At 43.5% G+C, this 18427-nt stretch overlaps 1 protein-coding gene across 5 annotated transcripts in view; it reads left to right on the top strand.

Moving 5' to 3' along the window:
• The first annotated feature begins 286 nt into the window (after positions 1 to 286).
• The window catches only part of Pogz (pogo transposable element derived with ZNF domain), a 45936-nt gene continuing 27795 nt past the window's right edge, over positions 287 to 18427 (top strand). For 4 of the 5 annotated variants that reach the window (XM_029475121.2, XM_085835687.1, XM_021157778.3 and 1 more), the window contains exons 1-2: positions 427 to 669; positions 17362 to 17486. In XM_029475121.2, coding sequence (XP_029330981.1) covers positions 17363 to 17486 — 124 coding nt within the window. In that variant the 5' untranslated portion in view covers positions 427 to 669; position 17362. Of the gene's footprint in view, positions 326 to 426; positions 670 to 17361; positions 17487 to 18427 lie in introns of those variants that run through there. The other variant, XM_029475118.2, reaches the window with a different exon arrangement.

The raw sequence follows: 18427 nt of genomic DNA, 5'->3' as shown, positions 1-18427 counted from the left end.
CTTGTGGCATGAAGTTTTTCTCTTGAATTGGTAATAAACCTTGAATGGAAAGTAGGGAGAGTGCAAATTTGTCTGGAAAGTCTAAGAAAGTAAATTGTGAGATATTTTCTTTGGGAGTGCCATTTTTCTCAGCAAAATTTGGACACTGTTTGTGAAGCTAATTATTCTTTTCTCCATGAAAGCTTTTTCTTTATTTATTTATTTGCAGGCCCAGACAAACTTGACTAGAAAAGAAGCCCGGACAAGGGTTAGGATGAGCGATGACGTAGCGTACTAGCCAGCCAATTGAAAGAGCACGAGAAGGGGAGGGCGGAAGTGACGAGAGGTATCCCTCCGCGGGGCGAGAGGGTCGGTGGGGGGAGTCGGCGTCTCTCTCCCCCGCGCCAGCTCCCATACACGGAGCCACATTCCTTGGCCCCCCCACCCCCTCCCTCGGGGCCCCCCGCCCCCCTCGGGAAAAAAAATCCACCCCAATCACTCGAACCCGAGGGAGGCTTCCTTTCACCCTCGGGGAGAGGAGCTTTCAACGGTTCCCTCTTCCCCGTCTCCCCCCCGAACCCCGGTCCCCTCCCCTGCTCCCACCCCCTACTCCCGGCGCCGGGTGCAAGGTCCCTTTAAGGCGACGGCACCTTCCTCGGGTCAGACTACCGGCGGCGACGACCACGGGAGGTGAGTGAGCGAGCGAGCCCCGGCGCTCTCCACCCCCTTTTCCCGGGGGTTCCGTTATCTTTTCGCTGGGCCGAGGCGTTCCGAAGCGAGACAATGAGAGGGGGATGGGGCGCGCGCGCGGGTTGGGGGAGGGGCCGAGCGCGCCCCCGCGGCCCCCGAGTGGCGGCGCGGCCCCACGGCAGCGGCGGCCGTGGGGCGCGTTGCGCGCACGTGTGTGTGTGTGCGCGCGCGCGCGCCCGGGCCACGGAGCCGCGCGCCCCGGCGACGGTGGCCCAGGCCCCGGGATGCCCCACCGCCCCCGCCCCCCTGGCGGTGTCGCGCGCGCTCGCGCCCCCACGGCCGCGCACCGCGGACGTCCACAGGCACGCCGGGCGCGAGCGTCCCGGAGGAGTGGGCGGCGCGGGCGCGGGCGGCGGTCACCGGGGATGGGGGGGATTTGCGGAGGCGCGGGCACGCATGGGGCCGCAGCTGCGGAGCGGTGGAGCCCGGGGTTCCCGCCGCCCCCACGCGCGGAGGCGTGAGCGCTGGTTTTGAGCGGGAGGAGGGAAGCGAGTGGCTGCCCTGCCGGTCCCCTGTGTTATGTAATCCCGCTCCGTCTGCGAGGACATCCCAAGCCTCTGCAGCTAGTTGAGGAAGTCTCCTCCCTCGGCCCCCAAATTTATGCATGGATGGCGCTGTGATTTACAAAATGGAATGGGGCAGAATCTATTTTCTGGTGATTATGTCCTGCCGCTGTAGGCGCCATATTTAGCCCAAGGACTATTTTCTTTAGATTTTTCAACACCTGAAAAAGAGTAATGTCATCAAGCCACCTGCTTTCCCTTGTGTCGGTCCTGGTTTCCTCTCCTGAGTTGTGGAATTCTTGCAAAGGGTCAAAACCACTGCACATTTCTCACTTATCTTAAGCCTTTAGTAAGAGAGCTGAGAGTCTTTTTGGCCTTTTCGTTCTCTAGGAAGACATGGAGATTGAATTGTAATGTCTTTTCACAGTGCAGAGAACAGTCCACACCTGTTCACCTCCCTTTGTAGCGCAAAACGCCACAAAGATGAGGTTTTAAAAGCAGTTTCCCCAGATGAAGGGAGAAAGGAGTAAGGCAGCTGTTCCTCTTGGACAGTGACAAGGCAGTTGGAACCCCGTCCGTGTTCTGGAAGGGATGATTTCTTGATTGTAGTCATTCTTAACTTTAGGGTGCATTCAAGTATTTTGGAGGTTATTAAATGTGAAGTTTAAGGACTTTGTGCCTAAAAGGTTTTTTTGTTTGTTTGTTTTTTGGAGGGTGGGGTGGAGTGGAGGGCTAGTATCATCTCTACACTGGGCAGCTAAGATAATCAGTATATTAAAGAGTATTGTTTCTGTGGGAAGGCGATCAAAATATAGTGTTAAAACAATCAGACTGTGCCCTCGATTTCTGTCCCCTTCCCTGTATTGTCAGGGTATGTCAAACGGAAATAAAAACAGAAAGGACTTGGAGAAGGACAGGTGGGCTTAAGAGTGGCCACTCCCATCTGGACGAGGTTCTAATCTAGGAAAGCAGTTTACCCAGTGTGCTTAGCTGAGCCTGGGGTACGCCTCAGCACCTTTCAAGGGCGTCTTGAGACCTTAAGAATTATGAGTAAAGCTTTTTGTGACTCCCATGACTTTTGCAGTGATGATGTGTAAAAGCAAGCCCCTGATTTCGGTGTGCTTACCTGAGAATGGCCTTGATGGAGCAATGGCAGCATGAAACTAGCATGAAATTGTTAAGTTTCAGCTTTGGAGTATATCTTTAGTTTTTAAGAATCTAATAAAACTGAAAGGCATGAATAAAGCATTTGTATTATCTATGGATGTATTTTTTTTAAGATTTATTTTTTATTTATTATATGTAAGTACACTGTAGCTGTCTTCAAACACTCCAGACGAGGGCATCCAATCTCATTACAGATGGTTGTGAGCCACCATGTGTTGCAGGAAATTGAACTCAGGACCTTTGGAAGAGCAGTCAGTGCTCTTAACCTCTGAGCCATCTCTCCAGCCCCATGTGGATGTATTTTTAAAGTTTTTCATGCATTTTAATTGTTTCCTTATGACATTTTTGTATGTGTACACAATGTATTTTCATCATATTAACAGCACATTACTCTCTTGTCACCTTCCCACTCCCGCTGATCCCCTCCCCCAAGTTCTCTCCTACTTTCATATCTTGGCCATGGGTGTGGGGGACCTAGTGAGTTTAATTAGTGTTGCTACAGGAACAAGGACAACTTAACATGAAGACACTATCTCTTCTTACCCTAGCAGCCATTAACTGACTATATATTCCTTTCATGTTGGCGTGCTGGCGTAGTCTTAAGCAGGTTTATGCAGGCAGTCCCAGTTGCTATGAGTTCAAGAGGGCATGCACTCTCAGGTGTTCTTCAGCACTTAGCATTCTTTTGCACCTCTCTGTGATGCTCTCTGAACCTAGAGTGGGCCATAGAGATGTTCCATGTAGAACTGAGCATTCTTCTACAGCATCTTAGCACTTTGGGCATTGATGAGTCTCTGCAGAAAGATGCTTCTCCTACCAAGGCTGACAGCCTCACCTGTGGGCATAAGCATACATGTTTATATGGGCATTTAATGGGCATGTAATGTCCATTAGCAAAATAACAGCTGTAGCTTACACACACTTCTGTGACCCTCTCAGCAACAAGCCTCTGTTGAAGCTTAAAGTACTGGATATAAATTCCCTCTTGTGGAGGGGCCTCAAACTGAGTCAGGAAGCGGTTGATTACCCTGTAACTCACAACACCGTTGTATGGCGATGACACCACCACTGTTTGGATGGGATTGTTGTCATGAGGAGAGGCATTGTGGAATTGAGTTGCTGTATACAACCCACTTGTGTCATAGAAATGCATTTTTACCTGCAAGGCTGACTGACAGACTAGATCTCACACTTCAGTGTTCCTTCTTGAAAGGGACTTGAGTTTTGTCAATAATAGGAGAACAGTTGACATTGATTTCCAGTGATAAAATTGGAATTATAAAAACCTTAAAAAAAAAAAAAAACTTAACAGGGGGCTGATGAGATGGATGGCTCAGTGGGTAAGAACACTGACTGCTCTTCCGAAGGTCCTGAGTTCAAATCCCAGCAACCACATGGGGGCTCACAACCACCCGTAATGAGATCTGATGTCCTCTTCTGGAGTGTCTGAAGTCAGCTACAGTGTACTTACATATAGTAATAAATAAATCTTTTAAGGAAAAAAAAAAAACCTTAACAGTCAGAGTTTTAACACCTTCCCAGGATTTGACAAACTGTTAAAAATAATAGCCATAGTTAATAACTGTGACATTTTAAAAAATGTAGCTGGGTATGATAGTGTATGCTGGTAATCCCAGTGAAAGGGAGGCTGAGACAGGGTTGACTTGAGTTCAAGGTTGTTCTGGTGAGAGAGAGCCTCAAAAGAGAGGACCGCTGGGAAAAGGAGCGACTGGGAGATTACATGATACATGCAATCTTAAAAAAAAAAAAAAAATAGCCAGGCAGTGGTGGCGCACACCTTTAATCCCAGCACTCGGGAGACAGAGGCAGGCAGATTTCTGAGTTGGAGGCCAGCCTGGTCTACAGAGTGAGTTCCAGGACAGCCAGGGCTACACAGAGAAACCCTGTCTCGAAAAACCCAAAAAAAAAAAAAGAAAAAAAAATACTATATGATGAAATGCCATTTGGAAGGTGGGCATAACTTAGTACATCTGTGTTTTCTACATATCAGTGCATAGTGTGAAAAAAATACAAGGATTTCCAAGAGCCAGAGAGATAGCTCAGTAGTTCAATGTCCTGAAATCCTGAGAGCCACAGTTCAGATCCTAGCTTAACTCACTTAACAAGTTGGACAACCCCTTCATATTTGTAACCCCAGCCTGCTGGTAGTGGAGACAGAAGTATCTGTGGGGCTTGGTGGCTTCCAGCCTAGCTAAGAAGATGTTAGCTTCAGGTCTGGGGATAGTGATAGAAAAGGACCCTGGCACCTTGTTCTGGCCCTGCACACTTACAAAGCATGCACATCTGCTCTCATAAACACTAGCATTTTTTTAAATGCAGAAGTAAATATCAAAATACAGATGCAGTACCAAAATACAGGGTACCTCAGTGAGAAAAAAAAAAATCATAGTGCTGAGCATTGAAATGAATACCCAGCACATACTAGGTAAATGCTCTATCCTGGAGGGAAAGATGAATGCCAAAGAGAAGACCTGTGAAAATTCCATTGTTAAATAAAGCCTGTTCAGTGTATAGAAATGTTACCAGTATAATTATTACTCTGTGAACTACAAAACCATAGTTTGCCAAGATGTTAATGGATTAATGGAAGACAGTATATCACATAGTATGTCTTTGGGGGCCTATAGAATCTACCTAGGATTCATTTCTTAAACGTTCCTCCTGCATCCCCATTTCTTATTTTTTTAGTGACTGAGAAATGTGTATATACAAGCCTCATGATAATTGCTTCTAGGAAAACTTAAAAAATTTCAACCAATATTGTTTACCCCCCCCCCTTTTTTTTTTCTTTTTTGAGACAAGATCTATGTAGCCCTGGCTAGTCGAGCTTGATTCGTAGACCAGGCTGGTTTTGAACTCACAGAGATCCATCTACCTGTGCCTCTGGAGTTCTGGGATCAAAGGCTTGTGCTAGTGCACCAAGCCCTACTCCAGTTTTTAAATAAAAGTCCATGCATGTAGAAAAGGCTAAAGAATGGAAGTAGCACCTACCATGGACCTATGTATGACCTAGACAACAATGATCTTTTTAGTATTTTAGCCTGTGCCAAGTATGAAAAGTCAACAGATGCCATTAAAAGGCCAAAATATCTGCAAAGCCATATTAAAGTTGCATTCCTGACATTTCCACGTATTAGTTCCAGTTATTATTTATATATTTGCTAAGAATAAGTGCTTTACCATGTAGTACAATTATACCACTATATAATGAAATAAAAAATCCTGAGTGTCTTCCAGTGTGTAGTCTATATTAAAACAGCCCAGCTGTTCCCCCAATGTCTTTTTACTTGTTCCTGTGGGTTCCACATGTTTGGGTGTCACTGAGGCCTGGAGTTGGAGGTGACTGTGAACTGGAGCTCTACTTCACACCGGAGGAGAGAGGGGCAGCTCAGCTTAGCTGCTGAGCCTGCTCCCCAGCTTTGAACTTGTTATTCCCCACCTCTACCCTCCAGTTGCTAGGATTAGAGGCCTTTGCTATTACTTGTTTCCAAAATGTTTTTATGGTCCTTTCATGAACTAAGACTCAGCAAAGGTTCATGTGTTTCATTTGCTTCTATATTTTTTAGTTTCTTCTAATGTGGTATTGTCTTTATTACTGTTTATTTGTGACATTGATATTTTCAAAGGACCCTCTTAGTGTTTTATAGAAGGTCCCATATTCTGCAGTTCTGCTTATTTTCCTGCAGAATTTCCACCTCTTGACTTACTTCCTTTCCTCATAGTAAGGAGGGATGGAGGGAGGTAAGGAGGGGAAAGGAAAAGACAAAGCCAGAGAGTATATAAGCCTTTTTTTTAAGCTTTTATTTTCTTACAATTTTGAAGTGTGTATGTTTTTTGTGTGTAAGTGTTTATGTGTATGTATGTTTTGTGTGTGTGTTGGGGTGGGTATGTATGTGAATGCAGGTGTCCATGGAGGCCAAAGACATGGGGTTGCTTTGGATCAGGCATTTGAAGTTGTAAAGTTCCTGATTGGGGGTGGGGAGGCCGGGAACTGGGCTTGGGTCCTCCACAGGACCAGTGTTTGCTCTTAGAGCTGCACTCTCTCCCCTGCTATTTTTGTTAGGAATAGTTTTAAAACTTTTTGTTACATTTTGTTTTGTGTGTGTAGTATGTGTGGCGATCAGAGGACAACTTGAGAAAGTCAGTTCTCATCTTCTACCACGTGGGTCCTGAGGATGGAACTCAGGTCCCCCGAGTTGGTGGCAGACACCTTTACTCGTTAGCTATCTTACTGGCTTAGTAGTAGTTTTATTTGATATCTTTGTGGTGAACTGTCAATCTCCTGATGGTTAAAAAGTTTCCTCAGAGTTGTTCTCTAACCCTGCCTGTATTCACGGTAACCACTTTCGTGAGAGTGAAAACTAAACAAAGGCAAGTGAAAACTAAACAAACAGACCTACCTGAGCTGGAGATGAAGCAGCGTTCTTCCAAAGGACCTGTGTCTGATTCCTCGCACCCTTATGGCTCACAGCCATCTGGAACTCTAGTTCCAGAGGATCTGATGCTCTCTATTGGCCACCATTGGCAACCAGGCAAAACACTCAGTCATTCAGGAAGATTAGATTGTACAGAAGAACCTAGAAGCTTCCAGATCTAGGTCTAGGGACAGTTAGATCAGAGGAGATGCTCTGGGCTCAGGCCAAGCCATGTGTTCACGTAGTTTGGGTACAGCTCTCATCTCATCACTTCATGTGAAGAACTAAAAGTGACATTTATACCCAAGGCCCATAGCCAGCCACTGTAGCCTATTTGTTATTTCCAGGCCAATGAGAGACCTTGTTTAGAAAGAAGGAGGTAGATGACATTCCTAAGGATGACACCCACTCGTACTCAAACAAGAAGCAGACACACAGATACATGTATACATCACACATGCATTGAACAAAAAATGAGAACAATAGTTACTTACTCATCAGAAGGGGGCATTTCAAGTAAGATTTTTCAGGAGATTAAGATTTTAGAGTACATATTGTGGGCATAGAATTTTTCTTTGTGATGACATAGCAAAATAGAGAATAGCTAACTAATAGTAGTGGGGCAGTTTATTTTCAGAATGGACAGAGAGGCTGCTATCATCTAGGTTATGGTCTTGAATTTTGCCCCTCACCAATTGTGTTCCTTGGAGAAATGGCTGGTTCTAGGTTCAGGGGCAGGAAATGTGTGAGATGAGCCTAGCATACTTTGTCAGACAGCAATGATTTGTATAATACATGTCTGAGTTCTTTCTGAAAGACTTTGAATCAATGGAAGACATCTCACTAACCAAAATAAGACATTTAATATTACAGAAAGAGTTGCATAGGCCAGAATATTAAATATGTTTGATTTATGCTATCATAATGATAGTTTACTGAGCAAGAAAAAGCTTATAGGTGAATCTATAGGTGAATTTGAGAAAACTAATGAAACAGTCCATTTTGGAAGAAAAAAAGCTATTCCTCATGGCCCAAGCTGTCAGTTTCACTTACTAGGGAGGCTGATGCAGGGGGATCACATGTTCAAAGACTCCATGAGTAAGAGACAGCCTGATCAACTTAGACCCTATTCCAACCATGATGTCCCCCTACCCATAAAACGTTGGTGTAAAAAGGTTTTAAATGTAAGTGGAATGATAGACAGTTTTGTTGTTTTGAGATAGGGTGTCTCTGTGTAGCCCAAGCTGTCCTGGAACTCAGTCTGTCTGACCCTGCCTTCCAAGTGTTGGGATTAAAGGTGCACACCACTACTGCCTGGCAATTGTATATTTTCTTTTTCTTTTTTCTTTTCTCTCCTTTTTTTTTTTTTTTTTACTTATTTATTTATTTATAAGTACACTGTAGCTGTTTCAGATGGTTGTGAGCCATCATGTGGTTGCTGGGAATTGAACTCTGCTCACTCTGGTCCTGCTCGCTCCAGCCCAAAGATTTACTTATTGTATGTAAATTCACTGTAGCTGTCTTTAGACACACCAGAAGATGGTGTCAGATCTCATTAGGGATGGTTGTGAGCCACCATGTGGTTTTAGGATTTGAACTCAGGATCTTCGGAAGAGCAGTCAGTGCTCTTACCTGCTGAGCCATCTCACCAGCCCTCAAATGTACATTTTCAATGCTGCAAATTTGATACTTTCTTTTTAATAAGCAATAGTGCCATGTGTAGTGGTATGCACCTTTAATCCCAGCATTCCTGGTGTATAGGCAGGTGAAGCTCTGAGAGTTCAAGGCTAGCATGGTTGGTCTAATATACTGAGTTCTAGAACAGCAGCCAGGACTGCATAATGAGACCCTGTCTAAGAAAACAAACAAAAAGCCCCTCAAACGGTGAAGAAGTATATACCATGGATCATTGAAAGAAATGCTGATTTTTTCGTGAGTATCTTTTTTTCTTTTTTTTTTTGTTTTTTGTTTTGTTTTTCGGGACAGGGTTACTCTGTGTAGCCCTGGCTGTCCTGGAACTCACTCTAGGCTGGCCTCAAACTCAGAAATCCGCCTGCCTCTGTCTCCTGAGTGCTGGGATTAAAGGCATGCGCCACCACCGCCCGGCTCTTTTTTTTTTTTTAAGATTTATTTATTATTATTCCTAAGTACACTGTAACTGTCTTTGGACACACCAGAAGAGGGCATCAGATCTTATTACATGGTGGTTATGAGCCATCATGTGGTTGCTGGGATTTGAACTCAGGACCTTCGGAAGAGCAGTCAGTGCCCTTAACCGCTGAGCCATCTCTGCAGCCCCCGTAAGTATCTTTATTAAGTGCAGCATTTTATCATATTGCTGAAGTTTTTTGATGTGGTTATGTGACTTTTTTGCATATGTGCATGTGTGTGAAGGACAACCTTAGCTGCCTTTCTGGAGTTGCTACCACCTTGCCTTTAAAAAAAAGAAAGATTGAACTGTATCTGTGTGTGGGTATGTGCACATGAGCACAGGTGCCCACAGAGGTCAGAGGCATTGGTTATGAGCCACCTGACATGGATACGCAAACTGAACTTGAGTGCTCTGTGAGGGCATTCTGCACTCTCAAACACTGGCCATCTCACCGTCCCAATCCATCATGGGTCTTTTTCTGGGGGGTGGGGGTGGGGTTAGGACTCTCACCTGAGAGGCTAGGCTTACTTGTCCCAGGGACCCCAGGGATCCTGTTTCCCTCTCCCCATGCTGACCCTAACCTAGTTCTCACCCCAGCCCTGAAAATAAACTGGAGGCTGCAATGTTAGGCCTCATCAAGAATGTCATTTATTCTGACTCCTTCTAAAGCTTCTCTTTTTATGCTAGACGATTCGCATGCTAAGTGAAAGAAATTGGTCACATTCTGAGATACCAGTTTAGGTCAGAATCAAGGACTGTTTTGAAAATCTTGGCCTCACTGTCTTTCAGATATATTTTGGAATAAGTATAAAATATGCTCTCAGTCAGCAATTACTGGGTTGAGCAGCCTTACAGAAGGAAGTTCTGTATCCCTTCTACATTAAAAAAAGAAACTTTGCTAATAACCTGAATTTTCTTTACATTTTGGAAAAGTGAAGGGAAAAGTTCTTTTAAATATCTAGCATTCCCATTTTTCAGTTTTTGAGTAATAAGCCTTTTTCCTGAGAGAGACAACATAATTTAATCAGCTGGAAAAATTATGTTGTTGCAGGATATTTGATCACACTGTAAACCCCAAGATTGTGTTATTTACTGAAACCATCTGTTTCTATTGTGGTGTGGCTCAGCCCTTAGCACATACATTTAATGCCTCTGGCTGGATACAGGCAGACCCTTTAATCCCAGGCAATGAGGGTAAAATTAGTTTGTAGAAGGAAGCAAGCACCATGTTTGAAAGTGATGACTAATTGAGTGGCAGACAAAGATGGATCAAGGAAAGGTTTGACAGACTAGGATATACCCGGCTCTCATGAGAATAGAGAGGAAGAGGAGGCTGGAGAGAGGAAGAGGAAGCTCCTCGGAGAACAGAGGAGGAAGGAGAAGGTGGTTTTACCGGGACAGTTATAGAGAGATAAGATGCAGAGAGAACAAGCTAGACACAGGGGAAGACAGAACAAGCCAGAGAGTGAGAAGGAGCCAGAAGACTAGAACATACTGCCAAAATTAGTATGAGACCAAGCAGGGCAATTCAGTCAAGAGGCCAAGACAGAAGCCAGATTCAGTCAGCTTGGAGAGGAGTTTGAACCAGAACAGCTTTGAGCCAGCCAGCTAGAGTTCAGAAAGAACAAGAAAGGGTGCACTTATTCAGCAGAAATCAGAGACTGAAAGCATTCTAGATCTAGATAAGATTGTATGAATGCTAGAAGCTAGGCCTGAGTTAGCAGGCTGAGGCAGTAAGCCTTGGGGATGACAGTTATACAGAATAAGACTCACATTTACATTATGTCATTTAAATTCATTATTTCACAAAATCAAAAATCCTGTATCTTGGTTATTTAGAGTATCTTAAGAGAGGGAGTTCAAAGTCCATGCCAGTGCCTGGCAAATACAGAAGTGGATGCTCACAGTCATCTATTGGATGGAACACAGAACCCCCAATGGAGGAGCTAGAGAAAGTACCCAAGGAGCTGAAGGAGTCTGCAACCCTATAGGAGGAACAACAATATGAACTAACCAGTACCCCCAGAGCTCATGTCTCTAGCTGCATATGTAGCAGAAGATGACTTAGTCGTCTAGCATTGGGAGGAGAGGCCCTTGGTCTTGTGAAGGTCATATGCCCCAGTACAGGGGAACGCCAGGGCCAGGAGGCGGGAGTGTGTGGGTTGGGGAAAAGCGGGGGGGGGGGGGGGCGGTATAGGGGACTTTTGGGATAGCATTTGAAATGTAAATGAAGAAAATAACAGGAAGAGGAAGAGGAAGAAGAGGAAGAGGAGGAGGAGGAGGGAAGGGAAGGGGAGTTCTAGCCTAGTGGTACAGACTGCAACCCTAGGGTTTGGAAGTTGAGGCGAGAGGATTGCAAATTTGAGGCCAGCCCTGAGCAAAAAGCAAGACCTTGTCTGATTAGAGAAAAAGATGGGGAAGGGGAGTAAGATTATAAATACTTGATATAAAGATCAGTCTTGTGGGATATACTGGTAAAATATTCACAGGCATAGTATGAAGAGTACAATTTGTTTTGAGATTGTTCTACTTAAAAAGAAAGCTGTGTCTAAGCCTAGCAGTGGTGGTGCACACCTTTAATCGAAGCACTTGGGAGGCAAAGGCAGGCGGATTTCTGAGTTCAAGACCAGCCCGGTCTACAGACAGCCAGGGCTATACAGAGAAACCCTAGATCGAAAAACCAAAAAAATTTAAAAAAGAAAGAAAGCTGTATCTTGCTTGGTCTATGCTTGGAGAGGTGGTTTTCAGTTAGTCACCACTGAAACTGTGTCCTTTAAACATCTGCAGAGACTTCTACCCAGATTGTACTTGTCATTTTCCTGGATTCTTGACTGGAAGAAGGTTGTAGTGTGTGTATAAAGTTACATGGCACCAGGCGTGGTGGTGCATGCCTTTAATCCCAGCACTCAGGAGGCAGGGGCAGGCGGATTTCTGAGTTCGAGGCCAGCCTGGTCTACAGAGTGAGTTCCAGGACAGCCATGGCTACACAGAAAAACCCTGTCTGGAAAAACAACAACAACAAAAAGTTACATGGCAAAGAACAATGGCATACAGTTGTTTATTTGAATCCCCTCCCTCCCTTTAAATTGGACCCATGTCAGAGAATGCCTGAGGAAGTCAGAGGACGGCTTGTGGGAGTTTGTTCTCTTTTATCTTGTGGATGCTGAAGATGGAGGTGAGGTTGTCAGGCTTGGATGCAAGGTGTCTTTACTCACTGAGTGTTCACATAGTCCTGTAGTTTTGTTTTTCAGTTGCTGTAACTAAGTTTCTGACACTACATTGTTTAATATCTATATATGTTAAGCAGAATGAGAGAATTTAAGTAATACTTTAGGTACTTTGCTCTTGCTTTCCCTTTGTGGTTTTGGTTTGAAAAGACATATATAATTAAATTGATGATTAGAGGCCCCCTAGAGTCAAGGTAAGGACTTTACCAGTTAAAATGGGTTTCCAAACTGAGCCCCTGGTTGTCCCTGACTCTTGAGACTTTGTGAGATGTTTTACAATTACAAAGGATACAGTGCCATCTATTGGGCATTGCCCAAAGTACACCTATCAAGTTTATAGGTTGATAGGTTGTAGTTCTGGTTTTTGCAGTTCCAGGACTCTGAGGATACCTAATAACCTTTGCAGTGAGGGCTTTGTGTGAGCACTGAAGATAATTGTATCCAGATGCTTGCATACTTTATTGGGCTCTTTCTACCACCCTTCTCTACTTCAATCCCTTCCACACCCCACCCCCAGCACTAGGTAGTTGAGAAAGAAGGTTAGAGGGGAAATGGGGGCAGGGTATAGACCTCTTTAGACTACTTCCTGCTGATTGGGGCATCGAGTTCCTTTGGGGGCAAGTGCAGTCAGTCTTCATTGTCAGAATATCCAATTACTTCTTCCCATCTCTTTGCTCATGAGCACTTGACAAACCGCAGCAGCCCTCTGGGTTCTGGCATTTTTATACCCTCTCAAAAGTACCCAGAATTTCAAATATGCACTATCTTCAGTTAGCAGAGTCACGCCTTTGCCAGAGCACGAGACAAAATCAGTTAGCTGCTGTGAACAGTCTGAAGCAGTTCCGTACCTCATACCTGGGATTAAAACAAAAACATAGTCACATAACATAACTGGGTTTTTAAAGAAACTAAAATTCTCAACTACAGTTAATAGTTTCAATTCAAGACAAACTGACCCCTTCTTAGCTCATATTGGAGGGCACAACAGCAGCTGCTCATGGTAGTGCAGTTTGCAGAACTCCTAGACAGGAAATACTAAAGTAAGACAGATGGGTTCTTACCTTAGATGCAAAGTTTAAAGTAAAATCAGTATCACAGTCCAAGTTTCCTTCCTGCTATTGTGATAAAAAATATCTGGACATAAAGCAGTTTCCATAGGGGCTGGAGAGAGGCTCAGTGGTTAGAGCACTGCTGCTCTTGTAGTCAGCACTCAGGTTGTGGTTCACTCATCCATAACTCCAGTTCCAGGGAATCTGACTTTCTTCTGACTTCTGTGGGCACCAGGTATACATATGGTGCTAATGCAGATTAAAAAGTAAATGTTCTAAAAATGTATTTAGGTGGGAAAGGATTTATTTCAGGCTACAATTCCAGGTTATAGTGTATCTATCATTGCAGGTAAGTCAGGGCAGGAACTTAAAACAGCTAGTTACATCATTTCCACAGTCAAGAACAGAAAAGAAGGGCTGGAGAGATGGCTCAGCAGTTAAGAGTACTGACTGCTCTTTCAAAGGTCCTGAGTTCAAAACCCAGCAACAACATGGTGGCTCACAACAACATGACATCTGACACCCTCTTCTGGTGTGTCTGAAGATAGCTATAATATAATAATAAGATATAATAAATCTTTAAAAAGAATAGAAAAGAAATAGATATAGGGCTGGTGAGATGGTTCAGTGGGTAAGAGCACCCGACTGCTCTTCCAAAGGTCCAGAGTTCAAATCCCAACAACCACATGGTGGCTCACAACCATCCATAACGAGATCTGGCGCCCTCTTCTGGAGTGTCTGAAGACAGCTACAGTGTACTTACATATAAATAAATCTTTAAAAAAGAAAGAAAGAGGGCTGGTGAGATGGCTCAGTGGTTAAGAGCACCGACTGCTCTTCCGAAGGTCCGGAGTTCAAATCCCAGCAACCACATGGTGGCTCACAACCATCCGTAACGAAATCTGATGTCCTCTTCTGGAGTGTCTGAAGACAGCTACAGTGTACTTACATATAATAAATAAATAAATCTTAAAAAAAAAAAAAAGAAAGAAAGAAAGAAAGAAATAGATATATACATGCTCACCTGCTTGCTTGTGTTTGGATCAGTTTTTTCTTTCCCTTTTTAAACATATATTTCTATGTACATTGATGTTTTGCCTGCATGTATGTCTATGCGAGGGTACCAGATCCACTGGAACTGGAGTTACAGACTGTTGTAAGCTGCCATGTGGGTGCTGAGAATTGAATCTGGTCTTGGAAGAGCCTTAACTCTTAACTGCTGTCAGTCAGTTTTTCTCAGCTTATACAGTTTAGCGCTCTCTGGCTAGGAAATGGTGACACCCTCAGTGATCTGGGTCAGTTAATTAATTAAGACGGGGCTGGATAGATGACTCAGTAGTTAAGAACCAGAGGTCTGGGGTTCAATTACCAGCACCCATGTGGAGGCTCATAACAATCTATAACTAATTCTAGGGGCATCTGACACCTCTGGCCTCCAAGGGCTCAATGCAAACAAGTGATAATCAGATATACATGTAGCTATTTAAATTATCTAATATTTATACCTGTAAAGAGACAGGAGGCATAAACTAGCAGGAATTAAAAGGCCGCTACCTCAGTGAGGTAACTTTGTTTTCTGAACTATATACAAAATATCTATTTACAAGCCTGATTCTACAACTAAATTACTAGCTCTTTAGCAGTCACTTTCTATCTGTGTCATTGTACCTAACTCGTCTAGTCTACCTTTCTCTTGAGCTGTTTGAAACCCAAGAGGACTCCTTAGCTTTCTTTCCTAGAATATTATTTTACCAGTAACCTGCAGCTGTTTCTCTGTTGTTCCTGCAAACCTAAAGAAGAAATTCTTATCTCTTACCTGGAGCTCTTTCCCTAAAGGCTCTTCTAAGTGGAGAAAGAGAGGGAGGGAAAGGGGTGGCAGGTGGGCAAGAGAGCTCTATTAAAGGTCCAATTGCTTATAAAAGAAACGTCACCCTTGGCAGGCTGAACCATGTCACTAGCTTGGTGTGGCCAGCCACAGTAGGGGACAAACCACTTCCTGTCTTGGTGGGGTAGCTCAAGGCCATCTAGCTGACTTTGCTTCAGATCATAGAGCCAAGACCACAAGACCTCTCTCTCTCTTCCAAGCAACTTGCTTTAAAATAGGCAGGTTCTTTTCATTCTTTAGTGTTCTTGTCTATAGAGGTTTTTCAGATGAATACTCAAACTGCACCACTACAGGACACATGTAACTAACTGCATCTGACATGTAAATGCAGTATCTATTGAAGTTTTTATATTTTGCTAACAATTGGGTTTTCTATGTACAATAGTCAAATATCTTGTAACACAGGCAGGCAAACATACTCATATACATAAAATGAAATAAAAAAATAAAGCAAAAATGTTTCCCAGGACATATACATAGGCCAACCCGGTATAGCTAGTCCCTCACTGAGATTCTTCTCATGATTCTAGTGTGTAGTGATAACAAAACTGTGAAGTCAAGGTTTGGCATTAAGGGCAGGCTGGTGTACATAGTGAATTCTAGGACATCCAGGGCTACATAGAGACATCCTGTCTCAGAAAAACCAAAACAGAATAACAACCAGTGAATCAGACATGAACTTGGGAGGCAGAAACAGTTATGTTTCTGTGAGTCCAAGGCTAGCATGGTCCACCAATCGATTTCAAGGGCTACATTGTGAAACTCTATCTCAAAAACAAAGCAACACCAACAAAAGACCCTAAACATCTCGATCACTAACTGGACAGTTTTAATTTGTGTGTATGCTGGAGACCATTGCATATGCTGGCAAGCACTGTCCCCAACACATTATTAGAAGTATTATAAAATTAGCTTTTACAGTATTGGGCTTCATTGTGGAATTTTCCAAAAAAATTTGTGTAAATGTGTGTGTGTGTGTGTGTGTGTGTGTGTGTGAGAGAGAGAGAGAGAGAGTATGTGAGTGTGTGTGAGATTGTGTGTGTGTGTGTGTGTGTGTGTGTGTGTGTGTAAGGCAAGAGTTGATGTTAGGGATTTCCCTTGTTGCTTTCCATAGACAAGACAAGGTCCTCACTGACCCTGAGCTGCCTAGACCCTGGGCAGTCTAGGCTGGCTGCTTAATGAGGTGTCGGGATCAGCCTGTTTCCTCCCTTCCCCGGTGCTCTGATTTAAAGCACCTCACCACCACACCTAGTGGTTCCTCTGTTTGCTTTTTTGTTTGGGGCTTTTGTTTTGTATGTGGGTTTGGGGTCTGAACTCAGGTCCTTCCCATCTTCTTAGCTCTTCCCTGCTTGTCCCTTTCACCATTGCTGCCTTTAATTCCTTACTTGGGAGATTGAAGCCTGTAGCTTTCTGTGAGTTCAAGGCCAACTAGGTCTACATAGTAAGTCTCAAAAAAAAAGTATTGGGCTGGCTCGATGGCTTAGATAAAAGTGCTGCTGCCAAGCCTAACAACTTGAGTTTGATTCCTGAGACCTTTATGGTCAGAGAGGATCAATCCTGCAGGCTGTCCTCTAACCTTATATGTGCTATGGCACACACACCTGTATACATGTATACAATAAGTAAATAAAGTAATCCTAAACCATGTCAGTAGTGACTGGAAAACTGTAACAGATACAACAGTTCCAGCCCTATCCTTGCAATGCTATTGCATGTACTTTACCCTAACCCTCTTAGTATTATACCTTCAACTTATATAAGCCCAATTATTAAAGAATTTACCATGGAAAGGATCAATATTGAAGAATAAAAATAGTTTCTCTGGTCCAGATATAGAAGGATAGCTTGAAGCCGGGCGTGGTGGCGCACGCCTTTAATCCCAGCACTCGGGAGGCAGAGGCAGGCGGATTTCTGAGTTCGAGGCCAGCCTGGTCTACAAAGTGAGCTCCAGGACAGCCAGAGCTATAAAGAGAAACCCTGTCTCGAAAAACCAAAAAAAAAAAAAGAAAAAGAAAAAAAAAAAAAAAGGAGGATAGCTTGATTGCAGCTGGCTATGGTGGCTCACACTGTTCCAGCAGTTAGCCAGCTGGGGCAGGATGATTGCCAGGAGTCAGAAACCATAAGTGCCAGGCTAGCCTATTTTACAGAATGAGATCCTTTTCTAACAAGTAAATGTTTCATATTTAGTATAAAATTATTTCATTTTTTTGTAGCATGGCGGACACCGACCTGTTTATGGAATGTGAGGAGGAGGAACTGGAGCCATGGCAGAAAATCAGTGATGTCATTGAGGACTCTGTAGTTGAAGATTACAATTCTGTGGATAAAACTACTTCCGGTAACTAAAGCTCCTTTGTTCTTAGGTTGTTTACATTAATTACACTGAATTATGAAGAATATGTGATACAAAGAATTTAAGAATCCAGAGAGAGGGATGGGGGTGTTGTTCAGTTATGTAGTATTTGCCTAGCTACATAAGCTAGGGATGGTGGGACATACCTGGAATCTAAGCAATGGAGGTGGAGGCAGGAGAATCACAAACACAAAGTCATTTTCAGTTATACAATAGTGTTTGAAACTAGCCTTGTGATGCATGAGACCTTGTTTCACAAAAAGAAACAAGAGAGAGCCATTGTGGCTCACACCTATAATTATGACTCTTAGGAGGCTTTGAGACAGAGTGCCTTAAGCTGGAGGTAAATAATGAGTTCCAGGCCAACCAGGAACTACAGAGTGAGACCCTGCACTCGGGTGTGCACGCTCAAGCACATGTGCTTTCTTGCTCTTTATCTCGCTCTCTCTGTGTGAGAGACAGAGATAGAGAGACAGAGAATGACTATCTAGGGCTGCCTTTTTATGGCATTGGTATTCCTCTCTTTTCTGTGCTGTAGCATGTGAGTATCTGTTGCTTCATAAAGTTTGTAAAATATGTTTAATTGACTTAAAACATTGAGAGATTGGATTAACTGATGTTTCTCAAATACATAAACAGGATTGTAAAGCAATGTGTATCAGAGCTGGTCTGTGTCCCTTAGTCAGTGCACTTTTTGTTTTTCTTGAATTTGGCTTCCTTTATAAGCTAAGGAAACATTCTTTTGTGTCTGTCTTGGTGACCGGTTTATAATTAAGATTTGTTGCCTTTTATTTTATCGGTGATAAAGGATAAAATTTTGTTGCCCTGAATTCACAAAGTAGAGGTTTTCTCATAAGTTATACCAGTTTTTTTGTTTTGTTTCTTTCCTTGAGACCTGAAGATAGCTTTGATTTAGGTTGAAACAC

The sequence above is a fragment of the Mus caroli genome, unplaced genomic scaffold (genome assembly GCF_978045245.1).
Source record: "Mus caroli unplaced genomic scaffold, Mus_caroli_1 scaffold_3, whole genome shotgun sequence".
Taxonomy (NCBI): domain Eukaryota; kingdom Metazoa; phylum Chordata; class Mammalia; order Rodentia; family Muridae; genus Mus; species Mus caroli.
This window is presented reverse-complemented; position numbering and strand designations above follow the sequence as displayed.